Source organism: Orbilia oligospora (assembly GCF_000225545.1).
Source record: "Orbilia oligospora ATCC 24927 unplaced genomic scaffold scaffold00083, whole genome shotgun sequence".
Taxonomy (NCBI): domain Eukaryota; kingdom Fungi; phylum Ascomycota; class Orbiliomycetes; order Orbiliales; family Orbiliaceae; genus Orbilia; species Orbilia oligospora.
This window is the reverse complement of record NW_011645640.1, coordinates 962,621-989,779: the sequence shown is the minus strand read 5'-3', so window position 1 is coordinate 989,779 and position 27,159 is coordinate 962,621. Positions and strand designations below refer to the sequence as shown.

General features: G+C 45.9%; 9 protein-coding genes across 9 annotated transcripts; 7 read left to right on the top strand and 2 right to left on the bottom strand.

The window, feature by feature from the left end:
- Positions 1-830: 830 nt before the first annotated feature.
- AOL_s00083g286 (uncharacterized protein) lies at positions 831-1,674 on the top strand (the record flags this gene model as incomplete). Its single annotated transcript, XM_011125465.1, has 3 exons — positions 831-923; positions 1,359-1,449; positions 1,520-1,674. 3 exons carry the CDS (start codon positions 831-833, stop codon positions 1,672-1,674), a joined length of 339 nt encoding a protein of 112 aa, XP_011123767.1.
- A 1,766-nt stretch (positions 1,675-3,440) lies between these two features.
- On the top strand, positions 3,441-6,170 carry AOL_s00083g285 (uncharacterized protein; the record flags this gene model as incomplete). The annotated part of the gene is made up of 2 exons (XM_011125464.1): positions 3,441-6,054; positions 6,115-6,170. 2 exons carry the CDS (start codon positions 3,441-3,443, stop codon positions 6,168-6,170), a joined length of 2,670 nt encoding a protein of 889 aa, XP_011123766.1.
- A 794-nt stretch (positions 6,171-6,964) lies between these two features.
- Positions 6,965-9,111, top strand: AOL_s00083g284 (uncharacterized protein; the record flags this gene model as incomplete). Its single annotated transcript, XM_011125463.1, has 3 exons — positions 6,965-7,607; positions 7,671-8,752; positions 8,827-9,111. 3 exons carry the CDS (start codon positions 6,965-6,967, stop codon positions 9,109-9,111), a joined length of 2,010 nt encoding a protein of 669 aa, XP_011123765.1.
- A 502-nt stretch (positions 9,112-9,613) lies between these two features.
- On the top strand, positions 9,614-13,091 carry AOL_s00083g283 (uncharacterized protein; the record flags this gene model as incomplete). The annotated part of the gene is made up of 6 exons (XM_011125462.1): positions 9,614-10,562; positions 10,628-11,233; positions 11,298-11,779; positions 11,849-11,875; positions 11,943-12,077; positions 12,135-13,091. The coding sequence occupies 6 exons, from the start codon at positions 9,614-9,616 to the stop codon at positions 13,089-13,091; spliced, it is 3,156 nt and encodes a 1,051-aa protein (XP_011123764.1).
- A 451-nt stretch (positions 13,092-13,542) lies between these two features.
- On the bottom strand, positions 13,543-16,162 carry AOL_s00083g282 (uncharacterized protein; the record flags this gene model as incomplete). Its single annotated transcript, XM_011125461.1, has 5 exons — positions 13,543-13,646; positions 13,713-14,071; positions 14,141-15,689; positions 15,811-16,038; positions 16,132-16,162. 5 exons carry the CDS (start codon positions 16,160-16,162, stop codon positions 13,543-13,545), a joined length of 2,271 nt encoding a protein of 756 aa, XP_011123763.1.
- Positions 16,163-17,635: 1,473 nt separating this feature from the next.
- On the top strand, positions 17,636-18,083 carry AOL_s00083g281 (uncharacterized protein; the record flags this gene model as incomplete). The annotated part of the gene is made up of 2 exons (XM_011125460.1): positions 17,636-17,723; positions 17,800-18,083. The coding sequence occupies 2 exons, from the start codon at positions 17,636-17,638 to the stop codon at positions 18,081-18,083; spliced, it is 372 nt and encodes a 123-aa protein (XP_011123762.1).
- A 489-nt stretch (positions 18,084-18,572) lies between these two features.
- Positions 18,573-20,766, top strand: AOL_s00083g280 (uncharacterized protein; the record flags this gene model as incomplete). The annotated part of the gene is made up of 7 exons (XM_011125459.1): positions 18,573-18,791; positions 18,851-19,266; positions 19,323-19,329; positions 19,396-19,551; positions 19,603-20,377; positions 20,463-20,615; positions 20,690-20,766. The coding sequence occupies 7 exons, from the start codon at positions 18,573-18,575 to the stop codon at positions 20,764-20,766; spliced, it is 1,803 nt and encodes a 600-aa protein (XP_011123761.1).
- Positions 20,767-21,421: 655 nt separating this feature from the next.
- On the bottom strand, positions 21,422-23,189 carry AOL_s00083g279 (uncharacterized protein; the record flags this gene model as incomplete). Its single annotated transcript, XM_011125458.1, has 3 exons — positions 21,422-21,501; positions 21,574-21,654; positions 21,875-23,189. The coding sequence occupies 3 exons, from the start codon at positions 23,187-23,189 to the stop codon at positions 21,422-21,424; spliced, it is 1,476 nt and encodes a 491-aa protein (XP_011123760.1).
- A 2,193-nt stretch (positions 23,190-25,382) lies between these two features.
- AOL_s00083g278 (uncharacterized protein) lies at positions 25,383-27,047 on the top strand (the record flags this gene model as incomplete). The annotated part of the gene is made up of 5 exons (XM_011125457.1): positions 25,383-25,433; positions 25,493-25,674; positions 25,741-26,024; positions 26,075-26,925; positions 27,000-27,047. 5 exons carry the CDS (start codon positions 25,383-25,385, stop codon positions 27,045-27,047), a joined length of 1,416 nt encoding a protein of 471 aa, XP_011123759.1.
- Between the last annotated feature and the right edge of the window lie 112 nt (positions 27,048-27,159).

Sequence of the window (27,159 nt, the reverse complement as noted above, 5' to 3'; positions counted from 1 at the left end):
AGATGATCATGGGAAGCGTAGTACCTACTTATATATATATTATATCTTACGGTTTGTATAAAGTAGTTTAGTCTGTTTGGAGTCGAGGCAAAGGAAGGAATATAAATGAGGTTATGCTTAAAATAGCACGCTCAGGCGAGAGCTTACGCAGTCGAGCAGTACGGACAGCGGCGGGAACTTCGATGCGCCGGAATTCCTGTATCCGTCCATGTTATCCCTCCTTCTCCTTCTTGACACTGGACTTCCTGTACCTGTGCATGTACGTATACATGTAATGTACATGTACATTAGTGTAGTATAGTGTAGTATAGTATAGTATAGTATAGAATAGTATCGTAGAATAGAATATGCTTTGCCTGCTTTCTGCCTTGGATGTTCTGTCTGTTAGTACTACAACACAGGTCTCTCTGGTATTTGTGTTGTGCCAACCTTCCCTCTTCTTCTTCCTCTTCCTCTTCTTCTTCTTCTTATTCCCTCTTCCTCTTCCTCCCTTTCCCTTTTCCCTTTCCCTCCGTTTCAACCTTCTTTCTCTCTCATCGCATCGTACTCACTCCGAAACCTACCCACACTTCTAGATTACATCCCGACATCGTCCCTACAAGGCGACTCCGGTCTTACTTTGCTCTGCTTTTTCCGACAGCTCAGCTCAGCTCTCTCTCGCCAATAGCTTCCCGACCGACCTTTTTATTATTACGAGATCCGAGCTTCCCTCAAGCTAACCACTTAGCTTCCCTCATCCTCATCCTCCCCCCCCTCAACTTCAGCCCTCCCTTCTTCCCAAACCCCATCAATAACCACATCATCATCGTTATTATTATTATACCTTCAATATGTCGGAACAGCCATACGATCCATACATCCCGAGCAACGGTGCTCAACCACAGGGGGGTAATGGACAAAGCAGGACCGCTCAGATCCAAGCTGTAGGTCTCCCATATCTTTCCCACTCTTTCCCCCTATATACGCCGTCGGATGTCCGTGTCGATATCGCAACCTTCGTTTAAGGGGCGAACAAGATGTTTACATCTCTCCTTGTGCCTTTCGCATCATTTCCGCCAAAATCCGATCTCCGAGTACCGACGGGAACTGGCTTATTTTTTCTTTCTCTGGGGGCATGATCGGAGGTTCAAAATCCACCTCACGACGGTCGCTTGTACCCGAACAATACATGCATCAACTTCAAACGGCAGTTTTCGAAGGCTGCTTGTTTGTTAGAAACTCCTTTTCTCAAGCAAAACCTGGGGAAAAAAAGGCCACCAAAAAAAATCAAAAACCTCAACTTTCAGCCCTGATTATTGCCAAGAGTTATTTTTATTTTTTCCTAACGGCTTACTGACATCATGTTTCTAATATTATAGCAAATCGACGACACCATTGGTATTATGAGGGACAACATCAACAAGACAACAGAAAGAGGACAGAACTTGAATCAATTACAAAACAAAACAAGTACGTTGTTACAGACAACCTCTGTTGGAATGTCATGTCAGCAATTGGAAGCTGACCAAATATTTAATAGATGATTTGGCCGACTCCGCGCAAGGCTTTAGGCGTGGCGCCAACAGAGTGCGAAAACAAATGTGGTGGAAGGACATGAAGATGAGAATGTGCTTGGTTTTGGGTGTCATCATTCTTATCGCTGTCATTGTCATTCCCATCGGTAAGGCATTCTAACCCCCTTGAAACATATATTGCACCCAAAACTAACCAGAACTCTCTCCAAATCCATAGTCGTTACAAAGTCTTAGGGAGCCCCCAAATCCGGATAGCTTGAAGCGTCCCCATTTGGTTTACTCGCGACGAGGGGAAAAACCTGGTCATGTCTTGAAATGCTAACGGCACGAGCCAAATGATCGGAACGACAATTTTGTCTTTTTTTTTTTGCCATGCTGAACGATTTATACCATTGACCCTTATCATCAACACTATCATCATCGTCACGAACTGCAGGGGAGTTAATAGATGAATGCCACTCCCCGATGAAAAATCTCCTTGCTACTCTTTTTTCCCTTCTCCCTTTTCTTTCTTCTTTTCTTTGTTGTGTCTGCGTTTCCTTGTGATTCCGGGAGATCTCTCTTTTTGCTTTCCCTTTCGCTGTGCACGGGTGTTTCTTTCACTGTTTGCTGCCATTACTGTACTCTACAAAGGTCAAAAATATTCCCTCCTGCATGTTTTCCTTTGGAGGAGGATGCGAATTCCTGAGAGTTGTCCTCCAAAGTGATTTTTTAGGGTTCTCGGGTTGCTTTTTCATCACATATAACTATCGATATCCCCGGTGGTGTTAGGGAGTGTGCAGCGTGATGGTTTCGACCAGACTATGTATGTGATAGCTGGCATGTCCCCCCAGTTCTAATATAACGTCCTTCTACCGTATACTTCAACTTCTTCTCCTCCTTCTCCTCCTTCTTCTACTATCCTAGGTGAAAATCTCCGCCTGGTTTTTGTTTCAAGCGAAAAAAAAAGGAAAGAAAGCAGAAACCTTGGACAGTCCATAGTGTAGATGACCATGGCCATGGTCGCCGAAAAAGCGGGAATCGAACTGGGTCACGTTGGCAATTTCTGTCCAAAGAACCATGGCGAGATGGTGGCAAGTTGGAATTGCTGGCCTAACTCTGGGTAAATGGCTCGGAAAAGGCGCTATTTGACCAAACATCCCTCCCCATCGATAGTCCCATCGGCCAGGAACCATGTGCCTGCGCCATGGCCCCCGTGCTTGTGTGTATGTGTATGTATGTATGCTACATCCTTCTTGCATTGAGTGATATAAGTGTGCAGTGCATAAGTATGTAATAACGGATGAGGCGAGCGGCGTCTAGGGAAAATTTTTTTTTTTTCTAGACGAGTTCCGTCGCACCAAGGTGGAGACTCACTCGCAATCGGCTCAATCGTAGGTCCATGTTCTTACATGAGCTAAGCAAAAAAGTAAACGGTCCTAGTTTTGGATGTATTATCTACCATCGCGGAATATCTTGTGGAGGTGGAGTCGAGTCGGTTAGCTCGAGATTTTAACATTCGCCGCCTATTGACCACGACTCATACCTTATTCAAACCCACCACCAAGTTAACTTGGGAGTATAACTCCCTTCTTCCCTCTTTTCTTCTTCCCTCTTCTTCTTCTCTATTGACGTCGTCTTCTTATGTCTTCGGCTCTACGACAATTACGACGACACCGCTGTATAGAAAAGGAGTCGTTCAAGCGGTACTTCCAGCTCTGATCTGCCTTCGTTCCTTGTGTCGCTTCCGATATCGCTGCGAACAGGCGCCCGGTTTTCACTACGCCAAAGCAAAGCAAGCAAAGAAAATTAATCCGGATCCGTAGCCACAGTCGACGTTCTCAAGCACTCGATTGCCAGGAACTTTTAATCGATAGAAAGTACCACCCAAAAGGCGTTTTTTCCATTACCCTTCTCCAGCATCAGCAGTTCGAACGTGTCGTGTAAATGGCACTTCCAACCAAGGCTGCCCGTGCCGCTTTGCGGCTGGTCAGACGGCCATTGAATGTTACCCGTATCAACTCCATAAATGTGGCCCGGCCCCTCGCTGCCTCTGCTCACGTAGCACTCCAACGAAGGAACTACACGTCTCCTGCAAGTCTTAAGAACAATTCACTCGAGACCAGGAATACGGTTGTCCAGCTTCTCTCGAATATCGGGTCTAAGCGGGAAGTTGAGCAATATCTCTCACATTTTACTTCGGTTCAATCCCAACAGTTCGCCGTTATCAAGGTGGGAGGGGCAATTATCACGGAAAAACTCCCTGCTTTGGCATCCGCTCTGGCATTCCTTAACCATGTCGGCCTCTACCCCGTTGTCGTCCACGGCGCCGGACCCCAGCTGAACAAGATGCTCGAAGCCGCCGGTGTCGAACCGGAGTATGAAGGCGGGATCAGAATCACGGATGCGAAAACTCTAGCGGTGGCGAGGCAATGCTTCTTGGATGAGAACCTAAAGCTCGTAGAGGCCCTCGAAGCCCTCGGGGTCCGAGCTCGCCCAATCCATTCTGGTGTCTTCACGGCTGATTATCTGGATAAAGACAAGTACAAATTCGTAGGCAAGATCAACAGCGTCGATAAAAGGCCAATCGAGGCGGCAATAGCCGCTGGCTGCCTTCCCATTCTTACCAGTCTGGCTGAGACGCCATCCGGCCAAACATTGAATGTAAATGCAGATATAGCAGCTGGCGAGCTCGCCAGGTCCCTCCAACCGCTCAAGATCGTCTACCTCAGCGAGAAAGGAGCTCTGTTCAACGGGGAAACCAATGAGAAGATATCTAGCATCAACTTGGATGAGGAATACGAAGAGTTATCCAAGCAATGGTGGTTTAGATACGGTACCCGTTTAAAGATCAATGAAATCAAGGACCTTCTGGGAGATTTGCCCAGAACCTCTTCCGTCGCTATCATCGCCACTGAGGACCTCCAGCGCGAATTATTCACGGATACTGGTGCTGGCACTCTAATCAGACGCGGAAACAAGCTCACGGCGAAATCCAGTATCTCGGAGTTCGAAGATATCGCGAAACTAACCGCCGCTCTTCAGAGAGACCTTACTTTCGCTTCTGCCGAGTCACCAAAGGCTGCCGTTGAACAATTCCTCCAGAAACTCGAATCGTCTCCATTCAAGGCATACGCAGACGAGCCTCTAGATGCTTTGGCAATTGTACACCCACCTGCCCAGGAAGGACAGCCGGCATTCCTCTCCAAATTTGTAGTGACTAAGCACGGCTGGCTCTCCAACGTCGCTGATAACGTCTTCAACAACATCAAGAGGGAATTTCCAAAACTCGCCTGGGTTGCGAATACCTCCGACGAAAACCTTACCTGGTTCTTCGACAAGGCCGATGGCAGTGTTACGGCGGGCCAGAATGTGGTTTTCTGGTATGGATTCGAGGGCGGATTGGAGGAAGCAGCTGCTTGGTTGAAGAGCCAGGGCTACAATACAGCGGCACAATCGCCCGTTTCAAGCCCTGTCACAGGTGTGAAGCAGCAGGTTCGAGCCTTTTCCACTATGACACGACCCCGAGCCTTCGGCCGTGGCTACCTTCCCCGACACCAGGGTAGGGCATATTCCACAGACGCTGGAGTCCTTCCTGGGGACACCAACCCAAACCCTCCCTTGCGCAGGAACAAGGATGCCAATTTCCAACCGAAGAAAGTGGCCCTAGTTGGTGCACGTGGTTATACCGGACAAGCCTTGATATCTCTTATCAACAAGCATCCATACCTTTCGCTGAGCCACGTCTCATCAAGGGAGCTTGCCGGACAACGTCTCCAAGGATATGACAAGGCCGATATCCACTACTCCAACTTGAATGTTGAAGATATCAAGAAAATGCAAGAAAATGGTGAAGTGGATGCCTGGATTATGGCCCTTCCTAACGGTGTTTGCAAGCCTTTTGTCGATGCCGTTGTCTCCGGAGGAGGTGCTAAAGAGCCTGGCTCCAGCATAATCGTGGATCTCTCGGCCGATTATCGATTTGATGACTCTTGGACTTACGGTCTCCCCGAATTGATCAAGAGAGAAAAGATCGCACAGGCCACCAGAATAGCCAACCCAGGTTGTTATGCGACCGCTGCGCAACTCGCCATTTCCCCCTTGCTTGACAACATTGCAGGATCCCCAACCATCTTTGGTGTCTCCGGTTATTCGGGAGCAGGAACCAAACCTAGTCCCAAGAACGACGTTGAGAACCTCACGGATAACTTGGTGGCATACAGCTTGACAGATCATATTCACGAGCGTGAAATCAGCCGACAACTCGGCGTTGATGTTGGATTCATGCCACACGTCGCAGTATGGTTCCAGGGAATTCATCACACCGTCAACATCCCGCTCAAGAAGGAAATGACCTCTAGAGAGATCAGGAACCTGTTCCAAGACCGTTATGCTGGCGAGAAGCTTGTTAAGGTTGTTGGAGAGGCACCCAGCGTAAAGAAGATATCTGGAAAACATGGGGTTGAGATCGGAGCATTTGCGGTCCACAGCTCGGGCAAGAGAGTCGTCGTTTGCGCGACTATCGACAACCTGCTGAAGGGAGCAGCCACCCAGTGTTTGCGTAAGTTTGCTATACCTAACCTCTTCGCATGGCTGAATATATGCTAACTTGAATTTGTAGAAAATATGAACCTGGCGCTTGGGTATGATGAGTTCGAAGGCATTCCATTGGACTGAATTGAAGTTATTGTATGAGTTATGGATTTCATCTTTGATACTATACTATACAGAAAGCTCTTAAAAGTTTACTGATGTTGTGTTTGGCTGGCATATATGGCACATATCGATGTATTTTGTCTATGAAGAGGTTCCCGTTCAATCGAGGTAAATAAAAGTAGATGCTCTAGATTTGCATGGCTAAGCCTAGTGGGGTCGTTGATGTTAACTTTTGATTTTTGTCCGACTGCATCTCAATAAATGTACCATTATACATATGCATATATACCTTTAGTCGAGAATTTTATAGATCTTGAATTCGAAACCAAGACTTCGTCCAGTACATGGACCAATAAAACCTTGATCGGTTGTGGGTAGCTTCGGCTGCCAAGGCACGCCTCAAGCTAGCGTGCAGAGTTCAGATCAAGGAACCCCCGCTAGGACACGCATAATGCATCATGCATTCCATCATCCCCAAAGCTCCATGATATGACTAGCCTTGGAAGCCCAGCGCAAGAGGTCGAGACTCAGTTCCGTCATCATAAGGGAGCAAAGACGATCGAATTAAATTTGGTCGGCAGTAATCTCCGGATTTTCGTGCCACCTCGTACTACAGGACATCGACACCAAGAAACAAAAAGAGTTTTGAGTTCTTTCGTTCAGTCCAGACCGTCCCATTAACTCGTCTCGCTGCCTTGTACTCACTCGTACATACGTTCAGACACAGTCGACTTCCCTCTTTGTCATTTTTCCTCTCATTCCCTGACCATTTTATAGGACGAGTTAGGCATTGTGCATGCTCAAACTTGCCCTACATGGGGCATGCAGGGCAGGAAGACTCGCCAGGAATGTTCCACCCCCATGAGCAAGATCCAGGCCCCACGGTCTCCACCAATCGCGGGCCTTCCAATCGTAAGCGTAGTCGTATCCGTGGTCGCAGTAGACAGAATACAAATTATAATATTCCCGATCAGACCGAAAATGTTATTGCCCGACGACCCAGTCATCCAGCGGTAGCTCTGGATGCATTTAGACGCCATTCCATCCATTGTTACCAAAGTTTTCCATCACACCTCCGTCCTCCCACAAGCTCAGGAAAACCTCCTACACGGAATCCAAAAACATCGAGGCACTCGTCCCGAGTATCAGGCGAACACGATCCAACAAGTTCTGGAGCCTCAAATGCTGGATCGGCATCAGACGAAAACAGCCGCACAGGAAGAGCCCGGTACCCACGGTTCGGACAATATAGGATGTCTCCATCTCCATCTCCAACCCCGATTCCTACCAGGAAGCTGCTGGTATTGGCATTAATCGCACTTGCTGAGCAGATAAGTCTCAACAGCATAAGTCCATACCTTCCTGAAATGGTCCGACAGCTTCCTGGGGTGGAACCTGAAAATGTTGGTGTCAGCGTGGGTATGATCGCCAGTGCATTTGCCATGGCACAATTTGTGAGTGAGTGACCTTCCCTGGGAGATACCTTTAGGTTGGGTACCGTTCGTTGACAAACTCTCGCAGCAAATTTCTTCTGGGGCCATCTCAGTGACAGGGTAGGCAGAAAACCTGTCATCCTCTGTGGTACAATTCTTACCGCTGGCGCCTTCGTTCTTTGGGGCTTTGCATCGACACTATGGCAGGCGGTATTGGTACAAGCTATTATGGGTGCTGTGAACGGGAACCAAGGTGTCGTTTCCACAGTGCTGGGAGAAATCACTGATCGGTCAAATCAGTCGGCAGCATTTGCGTATTTGCCTGTGGTTTACGGTATCGGTGGTATCTTAGGTCCTATTCTAGGGGGGTTGCTTGCCTCGTCCCGGGATTCTAAGTACAGCCTAGTTCGGAGGTATCCTTATTGCCTCCCAAACTTCGCATCCGCCGCCTTGTTGGTGCTAGACTTTATCATCTGTATCTTTTTCTTGGATGAGAGTCTCGCCGAAGCGAGGGAGCTACCGCCTCTTACGGAGAGAGTACGGAACCTATTCTCCTGGCTCTGGCAATTCACCAGCGCTCTGAAACCGACATACCTCAAAAGTGGACGTAGGAGAAATGGTAGCCGGCCCCGTCTTGACCGCCCGCCCTCAAATGATCCGACACAACCGTTGCTAGGGACAAACCAAGCCATAGAGGAAGAATCAGAAGACGATTATTCTGATGATAGCGACCTCACTGGATTCTTTACCTCAAGCAAACCAGTTCCCTGGAAACAGATTCTTACTCCTTCGACCATTGTCCTCCTAGCTACTTATTCGATTTTTAATCTTGCTATGGTTGGGTATAACGCCTTATACCCGATCTTCGTATCTTCTCCTGCACCCATAGGGCGAGATACTCCAGTTAGAGATATTGGTTTATCTTTGGGATTTTCTGGCGTTGTTACAATATTTTTTCAAGTTATGTTTTTCGCTAGGCTTCAGGATAAAGCCGGGAACGAATGGAGCTTCAAGGCGTCTCTTGGTTTATTCGCTTCGACATTTTTTATTATGCCCTTTATTGGCTATAAGTCTACGATTGGGACTCCCTTGCTATGGACTGAGTTAGGGGCTGCACTGACGCTCAAGGTGGTTTCTTCGATAACTGCTTTGACATGTGCAATGATTTTGGTATGTCGATCAACGAAGATAACTAAAACCTTACAGTACTTTTTGTAAGCTGACAAATGTGGCCTGCTTGGTAGATAACGAACTGCGCTCCTAATCCTTCGTACCTTGGATCTGTCAACGGACTAGCACAGACGCTATCAGCGGCAGGCCGAGCACTCGGCCCACTTGCCGCGGGAGGTTTATTCACACTTGGAACTAAGTACAAGAACCATCACGGTGAATGGATACCCTGGGGTGTTTTTGGCGGTATCGCTGTAATTGGGTTTATTGTCAGCTTTGGTATCAGACAAGAAGCTGAGAAGTCCGACACTAATGAAGTAGATGGAGCTAATGATATTGAAAATTTGGGGCGTGTTTGATTTTGATTTGGGGCTTTATAATATTTCATGGTTGTATACGTATGTTGTACCTATATAATATAATTGCTGTATTGCATTTGTTATATTTTACGAAGCTCATGATATAATGCAATGGTTTCTTACTTTTGAGAATTCAAAGGGATGTCGGCTTGTATCTTACTCACAGTCCGCTCCTATATACTTGCTATAGGCACTTACTTGAGTAGCCATATTGTTGAAGAGTATGGCTATGCACGCCGCTTATAGAGATAACCACCTAGTCGCCCGGCCCAGGCCATTTCGATCGAAACCCCGGGCACTTGACAACAAAAACAACGCATTATTGATCTGCCTCCAATATCATCACAAAATAATAATGAGCTATCGGACTCCCTCCTCCCTTCTCTCTCTCCCTTCATCTCCCCATCCTCTGATTTCGAACTCGCTATTCTATATTGTCAGATAGGATATACTTATATACCCTCAAAGTTGCCTATTACCAATATATACCTTTTTTCTCACGATGTCAAGGATGTATCCGAAGTCCTTGGGTCAAGGTGGTAGACGATCACTTTCCGACGTACAAGTGGGGAGAATAGAAGAATCACAAGGAAAAGATACTCGTCCCCCTACTCGAACTGCTTCCTTAGCTGCTCCTGGAGCCGGATCATATCTTCCTCTCGGGGAACGTGCCCCCGTTGGCTTTCAGCAGCGCCGAGTTTCAGCCACCAGGCCAATACCACGAGTTGAGACTTCTGATATTGATGGCTCTGAACAAACTGAATTCCGTCAGGAATATGAAAGTCAGCGCAACAAATCCTCCAGCACTGTTAAGTCGCCCGAAGAAGGGGTGGAGGCTCAAACGGACCTGTCTATCGAACGACGAAAGGAAAACTTCGCCCCGATTGTTAACCAGCAATCCCGAACTGAATTTACTACATCCACGGCTAAGGAAGCCGATATAGCAAATGAAGAGCCACAAATCAGGTTACCCACACCGTCTCCTTCGAGCTCAAGGGCAACCGTAAGAATAGCTCGAGACTCCATTGAGACGTCTCAGAGCATAAGTGATGATTCAAACGGACCTACAACCTCTTCGTGCCCGCTTCGCGAGGATCCAGAATCTAGTCTTCAATCCCTGTATGGAAACATTCCACCGGGCTGGACCTCGAATCTAGAGCTCATTCATGCTATTGAGGATCCCTTCGATGCAAAATATACTGCTGCATTTGATGTATTCTACAATACCCGCCGTTTTTTCGATAAACCTTCTGGTACAATTCTCGACGGCTCCTATGATAACTATCCTATCGGATCTGGAACTGTATCTGGGAAATCGATCTACGGAGTATTCATTAATGATTCTCTCATTGGTGAATCGATTGCTGCCGTTGGACCTCGATCGTTTATTCCACCAAGCCTGCCAGGTATGGACTTTTTTCACCGGCGAGCCCTTGAATTGAGCACTCCTAGTAAGATTTCAACCCCGTATGATTTTGAGCCAAAGAGGTTCCCAAACTAAGAAAAGTGGTTATAGGTTCAGCGGGTGCCGATCAGAAGCTCTCTGGTCCTCAAAAAAGCCTAACGGTTCCAAACCGGCGTCTACGCCGGCCCCAGCTCTCCGACTCAATGGGTTATAATTCGTTGCCCCGACGCCGAAAGGTCGCGGGAAGGGATACAATCACATCACCCATTCGGCTTCGTCCAATCTTTCGGACAAGTCCCCCACGTGCTCCCTCTTTTGGGATGCGTAAGAGAGCTTCCACGCTTAGACCCAAAACTGTTATGGCATGGTGGAAAGAGCGTGAAGCTATGATTTCACAAGTCGAACCAACAGGTCGTGGAACCCTCGATACCAGTCTTGGAATGCAAATGTCAAAATTGATCCCGAATGAAAAACCCAAAGCGCCACCATCACCAAAGACTGAGCCTCCAAAAAAGAAAGAGAAGGAGAAAAGACGTAATCCGCTTCGGCGTCTTTCTTCGCTTTTCGGAAAAAGACAAAATAGCGAGACTAGCCTTAAGTCGATGGCAAAGTCGAATGAATCCCACAGAAGTTTAAATTCGCTTCCCTCTCAGGTTTCCTTACCTCAATACCGTCAGGGATTACCATCTTTCATTACCGCCAACATCGTGAGAAATAGTACGCCAAAACCCCTTGCATGTATCAAATTACGAGAGGACTTGGTGCTAATATTTGAACTTAGATCGGGCTTCTCATGCTGTGAGTGGAAACATTGAAATTGCAAGGCCTCGACAGATTTCAGATTCATCATCTGTTGTGCAACAAAGAATCTCGTCTTTCGAAGCTCCTCGCCCTATTCGGGTCGAAAAGAAGTATCAAACATCACCTTCATATCAACTCCTGAATACTCTCAAGCCAGTACGCGGGCGATCCTTAAAGGAACACTTTGAAAAGGGACCTGAAACCGGCACGCGAGACGTTGACCCCAACGCCCTATACGAGGACACTCAAGCCCAGAAAGCAACACCCCAGCACGAGCTAGTAACACCACCAGATATTTCTGGACATGAAATCTCCATATCTAGTCACCACACACCACCAATACTTGATACTTCCAATGGTTCTGATTCTATCCACTTAGAAGATTTCTCTGTGACCAATCCGCCCTTTATTGAAAATTTTGAGGGCGAGACGAGTGGCTCGCAGGAAATATATGATGCCGAGGTATGCAACCTAACCCAGTTGAATGGACTTATTTAAACTCTTTGAAGATGACTAAATATTTTATGATAGCTTGTTTTATCCTCTCCTGATTTCTCAGTAAGTATAACGGGCCATATACCAAAAAAAAATAGTAGACAAAATCCTCACCCTTATCTAAATTTAGGATCCTCAGATCGTCACGAGCACACCTTTGCAAAACAGTGGCTTGGGTTCCCCTCTAGTACCCCAGAGTATATCAATACTTGGAGATAGCCGCTCAAGTCACAATTTCGATTCCCCCCTTGATAGCAGCGCGAATGTAAGTGACCCTACCACTATCCTTCCTCTGAACTTTTCTCACCAACGGATGACCTAGTCAAACCGCAACAACAATTCTATGAATTTTAGACCAATTGGAGCTACAAAGTCGACGAGCAGTAGTAAACTTGCTCACGTTCGAAAGACCGTTGAGCGTATCGATAAAAGATATGATAGTACTAGAAGTGTGGATAGTGCAGCTTCTGATGACAACAAAGAGAATATTGCACCAAACGAAAGCGTACCCGATCTTCCAAATATCTCGCCCCGAAATAGTCGCCGAAGATCGCTATCTGGCATTCTAGGATTTATTCGAGGTGAGACAAATACGCAGGGAATGGGGATAAAACTCGAAGGATCCCTTCGACGTCACAACCGGGGTTGGCAAAAACGCCCACTTCGTATGGTGAAGTCAGCATTGGGACCATTTGGAGCAAAGAATTCCGGCAAGACGATATCGCAAGACCAACATGGAATCAAGAAAAAGAGACAGTCTGTCCTAGATCTATTTAAGTTCTCGCGACCTGTCGACACAGCACATTCAACTCCAACTCCTGGTACACCGTCATTCCGAGTGCTGCCAACTTCTGATTCTATCTCTCTATCGGGCGAGATCGAATTACCAGTCCACAAGAATAGGTCCAGGTTGAGCATGAAACTGGGACGCAAGAAGAAACCTATTTTAGTTGTCCCCAAGTACCCCAAGAAGGACAGATCCCGGGGTAATTTGTTTGGGCTCTTCGAGTTTAAAAAAGGTTCTCCTAGAAGCTCCTTCGTCATACATTCAGACACGAAAGAAGCACCCGAAAGAAAATTTAGCACTGAGTCAAACGGGACAATATCAAAAGCGACTCGGCGCTTGAGCAAGAATGTTTTCCCAATATTCAAACGGCGAATCTTTTCGGCTCCACCTGATACCCAGAGCTTACTACCAGAGCCCGAATCACTTGTGCGAGAGCGTTCTATTTCTCCTCCTCCACAGCTCGAATTATTCCTACCAAGCTCCGGCTTCTGAGGGTTTTCGGAGATTTGAACTTTACAGATCTTCGTCCCCGACTATTAGGTCTCTGTAAAGACCACATTCAATACCCATTACTAATATTTCTTTTTTGTTTCCATTTCTTAAGGCTTAATTCTACGGACTCTTCAATTCGTATCGTTACTCTTTTTTACTGGGCTGTTTTAGGGAGCACTAACTCTTGATTTTGATATTTCCTTTCACCCTATTGTTTCTTAGCCTCCCCTTCTCTGTACCAACCCCACCCTGTGATATTCCGATCTACGTGTATGCCTGTGATTCTTTGTTTTAGGAGCATCGCCCCGAGGCAAGGCAATAACTCGCGGTTTAGGTTGTGGGGATTTCGTTTTTCATTTTTTCGTTGTTACAATTTTTGTGAAAGTGGGCATATGCCCTGACACTCCAGAATGGTAGTTACGGAGTGGGTTTTATTAGTAGGGCCAGCGGTTTACAGAATACCTCCACCTTTCCACTCTTCATCAATCTTTTCTAAGTGTTTCCTAACTGATTCCATTACTGTTCCAACAAGACGAGGAGGGAATGCATTTCCAACTGTAAAACAGATATAATCATTAGCAAGATCTTGAAGGATACTTCATACCGGCGTATGATATTTACTTTGTCTCATCTTTTCACCTTTCTTCCCGGAAAACCGGTGATCTATAGGGAAGGATTGCAAACATGCTAATTCCCTCAATGTGAATTTTCTGTTTCTGGAGGGGTGTAAGTTATATTCTCCGCCGCCGCACTTTATCGTGGACCGAAAAGGCTGATCCCATTCATGAGGTGGTAGTTTTAATGAACTCGGAGCCACAGTTTCGAGTATCTCTATATCGTGATCCGGGGCGTGTCGTGGGATCCTTCCGATAGCTTCCCGAAGCGTAACAGCCCGTTTTAACCCTACCGGCATTGGCTCGAACGGATCCGAGCTATAGAAATGGGTAGGGTTTGGAAAATCGGCGAGCGTCTCACCTGGGCTAGTTGAATATGGTAATTGTTAGTTGACAATAACGATACCGATAGATTCGGATTATGGGAGATCCAACCAGCAAGCTATTAAAACCAAACGTTTTCTTCGGGATGGTACTCCATAACAGGCGGCATTCAAGATTGCATATTTGACGCTATACCCCATGGATGTAAAATCACCCAGCATACACTTGAAATGACCTACTGAACGACTTAATCCGATCAAACCATCTGTTTCCTCCACGGTTACAGCCCTAGGGCGACAGGAGTTCAATATATTCGGAACGATGAAGAAACTTGCTTCGTTCTTCTCATCGTTCTGACCTGGTATAGTTCTAGCCCAGGAGAAAAATTGACAAGGCGGTGATAAATGCAGAAGATCGACGTAGGTGTTCTCATGCCTGGTGACGAATTCGTGAACATCTTCTTGGTATCCTATACTAAAACCGAAATTCGATCGCCACGAGCTGATGGCTGCTTCGTCGTGGTCGACGCCCCATCTTACTTTAAACCCTGCCATTACGGCGCCACAGGTTGCTCCACCGGCACCGCAGAATGCATCGCCGAATGTGTATCTGCGACGGGGTTGGTGGTTTCGTGTAATTTCGTGGCTCATTATGCAGTCTTTGGATTCTATGTTTTTGTTTTCTGGGGCGTTGTCTTCGATTAGTATTGGCTTTGAGGGGTTTCCGGCTTGTATGGGTCGGACGGCGGAGATTGTGATGTCGTCAATGATGATTGGTTCGATGTTAGTAGTAGTGCAGGTGTCGTTCATGTCAATGACGATGACTGGTTCGGTATTGTTGACGATACGAATATCACTCATATCATTGATGATGACTGGGTTTGCATTGGATGTGGTGCTAACTGATTCAATATCATCAACGATAACTGGGTCAATGCTAGGGATTATATCAAACGGTTTCGTATCTTCGGGATCAGAACGTGTCGCCTTTTTTGGTATCTTGTTATTGAGCGCCGATTTTGGTCGCCATGTTCGCGAGAGTTCCATATCACTTATCCTATATTCAGGATCCGCCTCTGCCTGCGTTAATCGTCTAATGTACCCCGTGGCACCAAGTTGCTGCATTCCCGTTTTACCATTAACATTATCTTTAATCTTTGCCTTCCAACGACAGATAAGCCGTCCGTAAGCATCATCTCTCGCATCTTCGTAAGATTTTCGAACAGTATCACGACCCAATATATTAGTAAGAACGAGCTCACGGATGTTAACAACATCCGAAGCTCTAACATCTGCTTTCTCACGAAGTAAAGCGACTTCTCCGGCTGTTTTTGGAAGAATACCGTCAAGTTCTCTGTGACGTCGAAAGAGAGGGCCTTGTACCCATGCTGAGGTTTGGGTCATCTCTGTACCGTCTTTGTTGGCGTAGGTTTCTATACGGTTGAATAACTTTTTGATTCTCATAAAGTAGCCGTTTCCTAGGGTCGATCTGTCTTGGAGGACGGCGCCGTATCGGATTTGAACGTTGGTTTGGGGTTCTAAGAAGAGACCGTTGATTTTTAGTTTGTCTATGGGGGTTTCTTTTGTTTCTGTTGGGTGGCCGGGTTTTGGTCGTTTGGTGGGATTGCGGTTACGAGGTTTTTTAGAACGTGTGGTACGGGCTTTTTATACATATACGTTTTTAATTCCAAAGGAAGGGGTCATAGGTTAGAATTGTTCTCGGAATTATAAACTAGATGGTAATGAGACCGGGAATGCGATTTTTAGTGTATATATACACACCAGCTTCAAAAATCACATCGTCAGAGTCAGATTCACTGTCGTCGTCTGATATGAAGATTGTATCGAATGCGTCTATGCTGCTACCGTCGTCGCTATTATTGTCGGATGCTTCGTCAATGTCGATTGGTTCTGGTGATATGGATTGATTATCATGATTGTCTTCTAGGATGATTATATCGTTTTCATCATCTAGGTCCGGGGGTATGGCTTGTTGGGGTTTGTCATCGTCTATAGTTGGAGTAGGAGATATGGCTGTTAGTATATTATATTCAGGAATGGATGAATGGGATATTTGGTAAGATGTTTTGGTAATATGTATACCTCCTAGATCTATGACTTCGAAGAGGTTCATGGTTTTTTCTTTCTTTCGTTTTGATCAATTGATAATGGGATTGTGATGGTTTGGTATATATTATTTGTATCGATACTGGCGGCTTGTGGTTGAGGAGAGGAGAAAGGACTAACCTGGGTGGAATCACCGGAATGAAAATTGATTCTTTCATTTTCTATTAATTACTATCCCTTTCTAGTAAGGAAATATGGATTTACAGCTGTATTTTATTAGTAGTTCTTTGAGCTTTTGAGCTCAAAGTATTTTAATCTTATGACATCAGAGGATATTAAGAGCAATCATCCTGTAATCTGTATATAAAATGCAACAGGAAGAAGAGTGTCCCCCCAGACTAAGAAAGAAGCTATGGGTTAAGAGTTTGTGTTGATAATGTTGGATTTTAACACCTCTGCCGCCACAGCTGTCAAAAGTTAATACTTCGCCGATGACGCTGGTTGCCATTTAATATTTATATGACAAAAAAAGTGAGGTGTAAATTAGTATGGTCCTCGCTGATTTCCGCATCGTTAAAAAAAATCCATCTTTCATGATGTAATTCCGAAACTTGGCGGGGCATATTGATTCTTCGCGCCTTTTATCGAACTTAAAAAGTGGCGGTGTTCTCCCAATCCTCAACCTCAAGCTTTGGCGGGCCCCGCGTTTCAGACTGTGGCCCTTCAAACAGTTTGCGACTCAGGGCTGCGCAAGACTGGTGCAGCCGCTGTCAAGTTGCGCTAAATAGTTTAATGGAGTTGCTAAGTTGTTAATTCTCCGTTGACGTTTTTCGCATCGATGCAGGTACCGGAATTTCGCCATTTCGCCATTTCGAGGTGGTCTTTGTCGACAGGTCATGTATCTGGAGCATTCGCATGTCGCATGTTTACTAGCTTCTATAGGACTAGCAGGCGCATGTCAACTGGAACCGAAAGAAACAGGGAGACTAGAAGGATGGGACGAGACTAAGGAAACAGAATGACTCTGTTTAAAATGCAGGTCTCAGGACATCTATTTTTTGGACTGACTAAGTCTTCTTTTTTGGCGAACTATCTCAGATCAGATCTTGATGCGCTTGGCTGTCGACATCTAGCCTCCTTCGAAACTCCTTTTTTTCATTCGTTAAGCTGAGCAGCTATCGGTCACTCCTTTAGTCCGTTTTCTATCTGCGATTTTTTGTTTTTTTTGTATGTCTGTCTGGTTGGTTGGTTGGCTTCTTTTGGTTGTCGCCTTCGTTTTCGACTGATGCATTTTTATATAATATAGCTCTGTAGGTCCCGGATTTATCGATTTCCGAATCATATCCTCATCACGTTCTTTTTATCTTTCCCAACCGGTTTGGTTTCCATTCTATCGCGAGCTGGTATCGCACATTTTTGTTTTGTTTCTTTTAGAATCAAAAAAAAAAGAGATTTTCTTTTCTTTTCTTTTCCTCTCCTAAAAAGATCGATTCTTCAATCCTTCGATTAAACATTCAGCTTCGACTCTTTTTCAGAAACAATGAAATACCAAACTCTCGGATTCTATATTGCTAGCAGCTTTGCTATTGTAGCGAACTGCCAATCTTTGGACCCAGCATGGGGAATTGGTGAGTGGGGAAACTCCGATTGGTTTACAACTAAGTACTTAATTGATTAACAATGAACTAACTCGACGTTTACAAGGCCATTATGGTGGTGATATCGGTCTCTGGTATCCACGTTCTTCGACAACCACGATTTTAGATGCAGTCCCAACCAGCGCGAGTGCCGTTAGAGTCTCGAAGAACGAGAAGCACACTGCTGTTACTACAAGTGCTGCGGCTGAAATTACTTCTACTACTAGTAGTGAAGTAGAAAGCACGTCGACGAGCAGTGAGATTGAAAGTACTACTACGACTACGAAATTTGTTACGAGGACTACGACGATAACTATACCGGTGACGAGGTCGCCTCCTCCTGCTGTGTAAGGAGTGAGGAGTCATTGAAGGATGTTTTTTCTATGGTTTTTCTCTCTTCTTCTTCTTTTCTTCTTCTTTCCTTCTTATATTGTATCGATATATCCTATCTGTTTTAGTTGTCCATAATAGGAAACTACAGAGGCTATGTAACGGTATTGATTTCGATTCGTGTATTATATATTTTTTGTCTCTCACTCTCTTTCTTTCTTTCCTACAATAATGAAGTCACCTTGGTGTGGCTAAAATAATGATACCCCATATACACTACAAGCCATATTCTTATTCAGTCGTTGACATATTGTGAATTTCCCTGAGTTGGTGGTGGTTGAATTCTGGTTCGCCAGCCTGCTGTGGCGCCAGTTTGGAGTGGCCAGCGCTCTAAAGAAGTTGGCATTGGCATGCGTGGTCTGTGACAACGTCAAACACACACAACCTTCTCCTGAAGTTACAACCTGCCCAGACAACTTGTCCTGCTGCGCAAAGCTAGGAGAAGACACAATGGCGACGACGACGCTTAATCCGTCTCCACTCGAGTGGATCATGTCTCTACCGGCTTCGTATCAGGCAATTGCCTCGCTATCAGTCGCCTTGCTATCCCTACTACTTCTATCTATCTGGAACTCCGAAAGCACGGACCACGAAAATTTCATTGTCCCCCTTCCATCCCAGTTGGAGGAAGGATATGTCGGAGCACAGCTTGTAAAGCCGTCTATCAAGGTACGGTTCCATTGATAAATGTTCTTTGGTATGTTTAGTAATTTAATATCATCCACCAGGCCGACAATGGGCACATCCAATGTTATTCTCCCGCTACCGGTCGTCTGCTCGAAGTCCAAAAACCCGCCTCCGCACACGATATTGACACCGCAATTGAGAAAGCCGCCGAAGCTCAGAAGGAATGGGCCCGTACTACTTTCAAGCAGCGACGCAAGGTACTCCGTACTTTGATGAGGTGGATTCTAAAAAATCAGGATATTATCGCTCGGGCCGCATGTCTGGACTCCGGTAAAACGAAGGTTGACGCGTCTTTGGGAGAGATTTTGGTCACTGTTGAAAAACTCAATTGGTTGCTTAAAAGTGGTGAGGCTGCTTTGAAGCCGGAGACACGTGGGGTTCCTTTCTTGATGATGTATAAACGGGCTGAGGTTCGGTATGAGCCGTTGGGGGTTGTTGCGGCTTGTGTTAGTTGGAAGTAAGTCCCCCACTGTGTATTGCTCGATTTGAATTTTGACTAACAGAGATACTTAGTTATCCCGTATGCTATGGCCGTACCTTTCGAAAAGTATAACGAAATTAGAATAAGTACTGACTAATTGCATAGTTCCATAATCTTCTCGGTCCTATTGTCAGCTCCATCTTCGCTGGTAACGGAATTATCGTCAAAGGTTCAGAAGCTACAGCATGGAGCAATTCATTCTTTGTCGACATCGTCAAACGGGCTATCTCAGCTTGTGGGCATAATCCGGATCTTGTAGCTGTAAGAAATACCCTGTAAACAAGACAAGCTGTTCTCTACTGACCGAACTAGAGCGTCAACTGCTGGCCTGAAGTAGCTGATCACTTAACTTCCCACCCTGGAATCTCCCATATCACATTCATCGGATCGCGACCTGTCGCCAAGTTAGTCGCAAAATCGGCCTCGAAGACATTACCGGCGTTATGCATTGAATTGGGTGGGAAGGATGCTTCCATCATTCTCGACGACGTCAAGGACCTCCACAAGCTCAGCTCTGTTCTTATCCGCGGTGTATTCCAGAGTATGGGTCAGAACTGTATCGGAATAGAGCGTATCATCGCTCTACCAAAAATCTACGATCGTTTAGTCGATACTTTGGAACCACGTATCAAGGCACTACGAGTCGGATCTATTCTGGACAACCCCAAGGACACTGACGTAGGCGCTGTTATCTCTGGACTCGGATTCGACAGACTGGAAAGGATGATTAATGATGCCGTCAAGCAAGGTGCAAGGCTTCTGGCTGGCGGTCAAAGACTAGTTCACCCCAAATACCCCCAAGGACATTACTTTTCCCCAACACTCCTTGTCGATGTGACCATGGACATGGAGATTGCTAGAGAGGAGGTTTTCGGACCGGTCTGCTTGATTATGAAGGCTCAAAATGTCACTCATGCTATACAAATCGCGAATTCTACGGAGTACGGACTTGGAGGTTCTGTCTTTGGAAGCAACAAGATGGAGCTTGCTAGAGTTGCGAATGAGATGAGATGTGGAATGGTTGCTGTGAACGACTTCGCTGTCTTCTACCTCGCGCAGATGCCGTTCGGCGGCGTGGGAGGCTCTGGTATGAAAATCACTACATACTCTTTTTTTTTTTTTTCCTTGAGGGGGGTCTCACAACGCTAACCCATTCTATTCCGAATATTTAGGATACGGTCGGTTTATGGGCGCGGAAGGTTTACGGTCTGTATGCAACCTAAAATCCGTCTGTACCGATCGGTTTCCCGGAATTTCGACAAGTATACCACCGCGTGTGGATTACCCTATCAGGGACACGAACAAGGCTTGGGAGTTCTGCAAAGGTATGTTTGCGCGTGTGATATACACGTCAGTAACACGAGATATAATATGTATATGCTAACACTGCATTTTTCAGGATTGGTTGAATTCTCCGTTGGAACGACAATGGATTCAAAGATTGCAGGTCTCTTGAGGCTAATTAGCAACTCGTAGCGGGAGGGGTCGGTATTATCTGCGGGGTTGGGGAGGGGACGTTTTTTTTTAATAATGGTAAATAAGATATGAAGATAGAACGGGAAAAAAAAAAAGAATCCTAATATATTTTTATCATGATATTACCGAAGTTCCCTTCTACCGAGCGGACCGAAATCCTATGGTTAAGTTCCTGTGATCCGTGCTTTGAGGGGTCTAAGACCAATGGGAATTTAGAGGTTAAGTTATTAATATTAGCAGCTCGAGCCGGCGGTAGATGGACTGATCTTATAGTAATGTCGGTCGAATGGCTAACATTTTGGATATTATCATATATCATCAGCGCAGCGGTACTTGCACAGGCCTGCAGGGCTGCACCAGCCACACGACCAATGTCGTTGTGGCGGCTCTGTCTGAAACCCGAGCTCTATTAGCTATATTCTTGAAAGAAGGTATATTCAAATGCTTCAGATAAAACTACGTCCCGGATCGAGAGTAGGAACAGTACAGGAATCGCGGTACCCAAATTAACACTAGATTAGACACCCCCCCCCCAACGGTCTTAACATGCATAATACTCAAGCACAATACAAAGAAAGATATAGGTATCATTAACATTTGGTATCACTTTCCAACAACTACAAGTGCCATAAGTATTCCGAGGGTCTATTATAACCTAAGCCTCCCAATATCGAGATTGAGAGGGGCCCCGACGGTAGGAGCGGGGCCAGCCCCTTGAAGAAGGAGATTCTTCATCTATTAGCCCAATAGTTTGAATTAGCAAGACGTAGCATATTGATAGCAAGATACCGAACCAGGAGCGCCTACATCTTGACCTACTACTAGATTTACAACGTTTAGGCCCTAGTCGGCACTCTTTATCCCCCTGCCAGTGACCTTCCTCACCACCTAGACCCCGGAATATTGTTAGCGAGTTATCTTGATCCATTTGTTTATCGTACCGATCGATAGGCTCTCTCACAGTCGTAGCATGGGTCGCGACATTTACAATCAGGCGCTATAATTCCAGGACGGCCGCAATTATAGCAATGTACCTGTCTGCTCCGGCCACGGCATTCACATTCAGGAGCGATAACGCCAGGGCGCCCGCAATTGAAGCAAAAAATACCTTCTTCGTCGTCACTACTATAACCGTCATCTTCCTCATCCTCTTCCTCTTCCTCCACCCAACCTCGCCTCCTTTTGCATTTCGGTTTGTTTGATACTTCGGGGTTTGGTGTCGTGGTCTCTGGTGTCGCGGAACTCGATACCGTGATATTCGATCCTTTAGTACCAACGAACAAGTAGGTGGGCCCATTGAATTTCGACCCTGTGATAGTTGATGTAATATCTGAGCTCGAACTTGCTGGGTTCGCTGTTGTAGAACTTGGTCGTGTAGCTTTCGACGTTTCGGAACGAGAGACTAGAGATTTAGGAGTACTGATGACTCTCTCTCCCAGCACCTCTAGCTCTCTAGCTGCCTCTTCTGTGGGTATCAGAGTAACTAACTCCCTGGCATAGGCTGCTGCCATCCCTGCTGCGTACGGTTGCCACCGTTCATTTTTATGCGAATCAGCGTAGTCACAAATACCGCGGATAACGAGGCATTGGAGGTCATTCATTAGACCGGCGGCTTCCATCTCAAAGCATAGAACACCATCCGGGACAAATAAAGCGCTAAGCTCGTCCCTCTTTTTGCTGTCTTTGATGACCTGGTACCCTGATGCTATCGTCCCGTAGTGTACGATAACTTCATCTTGGGGTTCTCGACGTTTCCTGGAGATTATTTTATGTTTGCTACAGATCCCAGTGGTTCCACAGGTAACATTGGTCTCGTTCGAGCCACCAATTCTTTTTACATGGTGATAGTCAGCTCGGAAAAGATTGTCCGGGCCAGCTCTCCCCCGTGCAAAGGCCGGTATGCTGTCTAACCTAGAAGCATTTTCCAAAAGTTTCGACTCCCCTAAGAGCCAATTCGCTTGGAGAGTTGTTAAAGCGGATAATAGAGCCGTTGATGGGGAGTTAAGATATCCCGTCCTCTCGAATCCATCCGGGTAACTTTTCCCTGAATCATATTGCACCACTCCACTATAACTTCCTGTCGGGTAGCTTACCACCACGTCTCCAAGTCGTACATCCCCCGGGCCCGGTACCCCGCCTCCCACACCTACCAACAACCAGTGTTTGATCGCCCGGAATTCAATTTTCATGTGTGTGAAAACAGTGGCAGCTGTGGTGCTCCCAATGCGGCCTTTCGGTAGACAAGCAATGGCAACGTTGTATTTCCCAATACGCCCAAGCATGTAGGTGGTGTTGGCGTCTTTGGGGGAGATGTTTCCGTGGTGGTCGTCGAGCATCTTCCGGGCGGCGGCAAGCTCGATCGGAAGGGCGCATAACCACCCTACTGTGTAGATTTCGCGGCGAAAGTTATTTATTCCTGCCATTTTCCTTTTATAGAATTTGTGCTAGTGTTTAGTTGTCCTTTTTAGTAAGTGGAATCTTTGGAGATTTCATGAGGTTGATTTGATAAGGCTTTCACAAAGCGTAAGTTAGCATTTGATCGGGATTATACCAAAGTCAGACCGGTGCATCCGTTTGACTTAATCACCCCCTCGCACTCAGTATGACATATCTTAAATTTGTCATATTATATAGCGGGCGTGAAAGCGCAAGTCAATACATCAAAGCTGGTAATAGGGCCCTACACCGATTCTAATCTGGAGATCCCAAGAATTGAGATATTCTAACGATCTCAATTAATGAAATCCGGACGTATGTCTGGAAAACAGAGGCCTTTATAAAATTCGCTTCGGTGGTGTCTATTTTCCTCGTGCGGGCGCCGGTCATCTTCGCCGCCGAATCACTATACCTCACCCCTTTCTACCTTGCTAATGGAATGCGCAAAAGAAGGCATCGGGTGACGATACGATAGGAGACATCAATATGGCTATGAAATTTCAAAATGGGACATACCTATATGGTTTGATTTGTTGTTTGATCGCAATATTTTATCCGCAGTGTCTTGTGACGCCGTACACACACTGTCATTTACATACGTGCGGTGGTGTATCGTAAGATAGTCGGGGGGGCTGGAAGCGGTGTCAGCTTGGAATCATGAAAACTTAAGGGCTTGCGCGGCTTTTGGAGTATATATAACTAGTATTAGGGAGAACAAACCATTTAAGTAAACATGAAGGATCGATCAGAAATCAGGCGCGGGGCTGCCTGTTGCACAGTGGCTCCAATGGCTCCAGACGAAGTTTTAACGCGGAGCCAAAGTAAATACGAGATCGATGAGCTGGGGTCATGCCTAGGATTGACTGTGCCGCATATATGCATATGCATACATATACACATCTGGACCACGAGTTCGAAACTCTTGTCGTCGGTAGGAAGGGAGCGGGGTGGTGCTTATTAATACTGTATGATACTAATTTCCACATTGGATCTCGATATCTCTATTTACAGTATAACTCCTCTGTGGGGGGTTAATATTCCTGCGTTATGTATGGCCTACGATTTAATATATTCCATAAGCATATTATTACAATCGTCAAGCGACGACTTGCATGTGGCGGGAAGTGTTGAGATGTTGTGTTTTGATGGCTCTACACAGCCACAAGTTGAGGCTGCCTCGTAGCCAAAGTTGAGGAGGATACAATAATATTAATATAGATTATACACTACGACATAGATGAATATCAATTACAGGTATAGCTTCAAACTGCTCAAACTCAATGAAATTCGATTCATATCTTGATTGGCTCTATCCTATGTTCGCAAATGTATCAATATTCAGATAGTTCCCAGGTACCGGACTCGAGGTTGAAGCTTTAATTTGTTAATCATCGATTCTTCCGCTCCAGAAGAACCCAACCAAACACTGCAATTGGTGTAAATAAACTTATACAAGCCAATAGTATTTAATATCTTCTTTCAGTCTCGACTGATCTTCTTTTGGGCGTCAATATCTCCTGTAGATTTCAAAGGCCTTAAGGAATGAGACTACCCGGGTCTGAAAGAGAACGATTGAACTTTAAGCTGTTGATCGATATCGATATATAACTTGAATCCATCCAGGCCAGTACTGGATATAAAGTATTTTCTATGTTTCTATAATTATAAAGCTCTGGAGTTTTCTATTTTTAATTTTCCATATTTTTTAGAGTAAGCTTTTACAGCAGCGAGGCAAGGAGGCATATTCCTTACATTCCCCAATATCAAAAAGCGGGAAGGGCTATCCTTCAAACCACCGTGATATCGATAGGTTATCCAATTCAACAAAACTAAGAAGGTGGAAATAACTTCTTTCCGTATTGGAAAAAAAAATAAAATAAAAATAAGATTTGCAAATATTCAATTAAAAAAATTAAAAAGGGAAAAGGTCAGAAAAGTTAGACGCCCTGGGAGAGTGTTAACGTGTTTGGGTCGACCAGAAACAGCATCTGATTGAAAGCAATCGGGTTGGGTAGCCGAGCTCCTTTGGAGCGAGGTTATAACCGGAAGCTGTCCGACCTAGAAAAAGTCCCCCACAATCACAGGAACTGAATTCAGCTGAAGAACTTCCCACCATATCGACCCTCCCAATTCTAAACTTCAGTCGCGATCTGATTAATATCTTTATCTCCAGTTTCAAAATGGCTGTTAATTCAAGGGCAGTGCCAACTCTTCAGCGCCTCGTGCGTTCGGTATGATAACGCTCAATTCCCCTCCACAAAAAACCACACACGGTGCTAACTGGTCATAGAACGTGTTCTCGACCTCAAGTCGAACCATCGGTCGTCGATATCTCTCTGGTCAACCAGATCTCAAAACTACCCTCAAGGAGGTCATCCCTGCGAAACGCGAGTACCTTAAAAAAATCAAGACTGAACATGGCAATAAAGTTTTGGGAGAGGTCAAGGTCGAGAACGCAATCGGCGGCATGCGGTACGTTACATCAGGGCGCGGAAGTAGTTATTACATTGGCTAACGTCTATTTTTTTTCTAAAATAGTGGTATCAAGGGAATGATCTGGGAGGGTTCGGTCCTTGATGCCAATGAGGGTATCCGATTCCACGGAAAGACCATCAAAGAGTGCCAGGAATTCCTTCCAAAGGGTCTTACAGGAGAGGAGATGTTGCCCGAAGCCATGTTCTGGTTCCTTCTTACCGGGAAGGTTCCATCTACAGAGCAGGTCAGGGATTTCAGCAAAGAGCTTGCTGAGAAGTCCTCCCTTCCAACTTTCGTTGAGAAGATGATGGACAACTTCCCAACCACCCTCCACCCAATGACACAATGTAAGCTTCTTTGAACACCTTATGTGAAAGCGGGTGCTAATTGCGACAAGTCGCCATTGCTGTCTCTGCATTGAACCACGACTCGGTCTTCGCAAAGGCCTACGAGAAGGGTCTCAACAAAGCCGATTACTGGGAGCCTACTTTTGATGATTGTATCTCTCTCCTTGCGAAGCTCCCAACAATTGCCGCCAAGGTCTACCAAAACACCTACCAGGGCGGCGGCGCACTTCCAGGTGCCGTTGACCCCAAGCAAGATTGGGCCTACAACTACGCAGCTATGCTTGGAAAGGCCGATGATATCGGTTTCGTTGATTTCTTGAGATTGTACCTCGCTCTTCACGGAGATCACGAGGGTGGAAACGTCAGCGCCCATACTACCCACTTGGTTGGTAGCGCTCTTAGCGATGCCTTCCTCAGCTACAGTGCCGGTGTCCAGGGTCTTGCCGGACCATTGCACGGTCTAGCTGCTCAGGAAGTCCTCAGATGGATCCTCTCCATGAAGGAGAAGATTCCTCAAGAGTACTCTGACAAGGACGTTAAAGATTACCTCTGGAGTACATTGAACTCCGGACAAGTCGTTCCAGGTTACGGACATGCCGTTTTGCGCAAGCCTGATCCAAGATTCGAGGCCCTCATGGAATTCGCAGACAAGAGACCAGAGATCGTCAAGGACCCTGTCTTCCAGTTGGTCAAGAAGAACTCTGAGATCGCCCCAGGCGTCCTCACTGAGCACGGAAAGACCAAGAACCCATACCCGAACGTCGATAGTGCATCTGGTGTGTTGATGCACCATTACGGTGTCAAGGAGACACTCTACTACACCGTTGGTTTCTCGGTTTCGCGAGGTATCGGCCCATTGGCACAGCTTATCTGGGATCGTGCTTTGGGTCTCCCAATTGAGGTAAGTGATAATATTGACATCTACGCCCAAAATTTAAATCGCACTCAGACATTTTCTAACAATTCTATAAACAGCGACCAAAGAGTTTGTCGCTCGAGGCCATCGAAAAGTTGGTTAAGTAAATCTAAGCAAGGGAGGAGGAGCAGGAGGAAGGGGAGCTCTGGATGTAAATTAGGATGCGATGACTTAAATTTACCATGTATCTCCGATTACTTATACGATGACCAAAAGCAA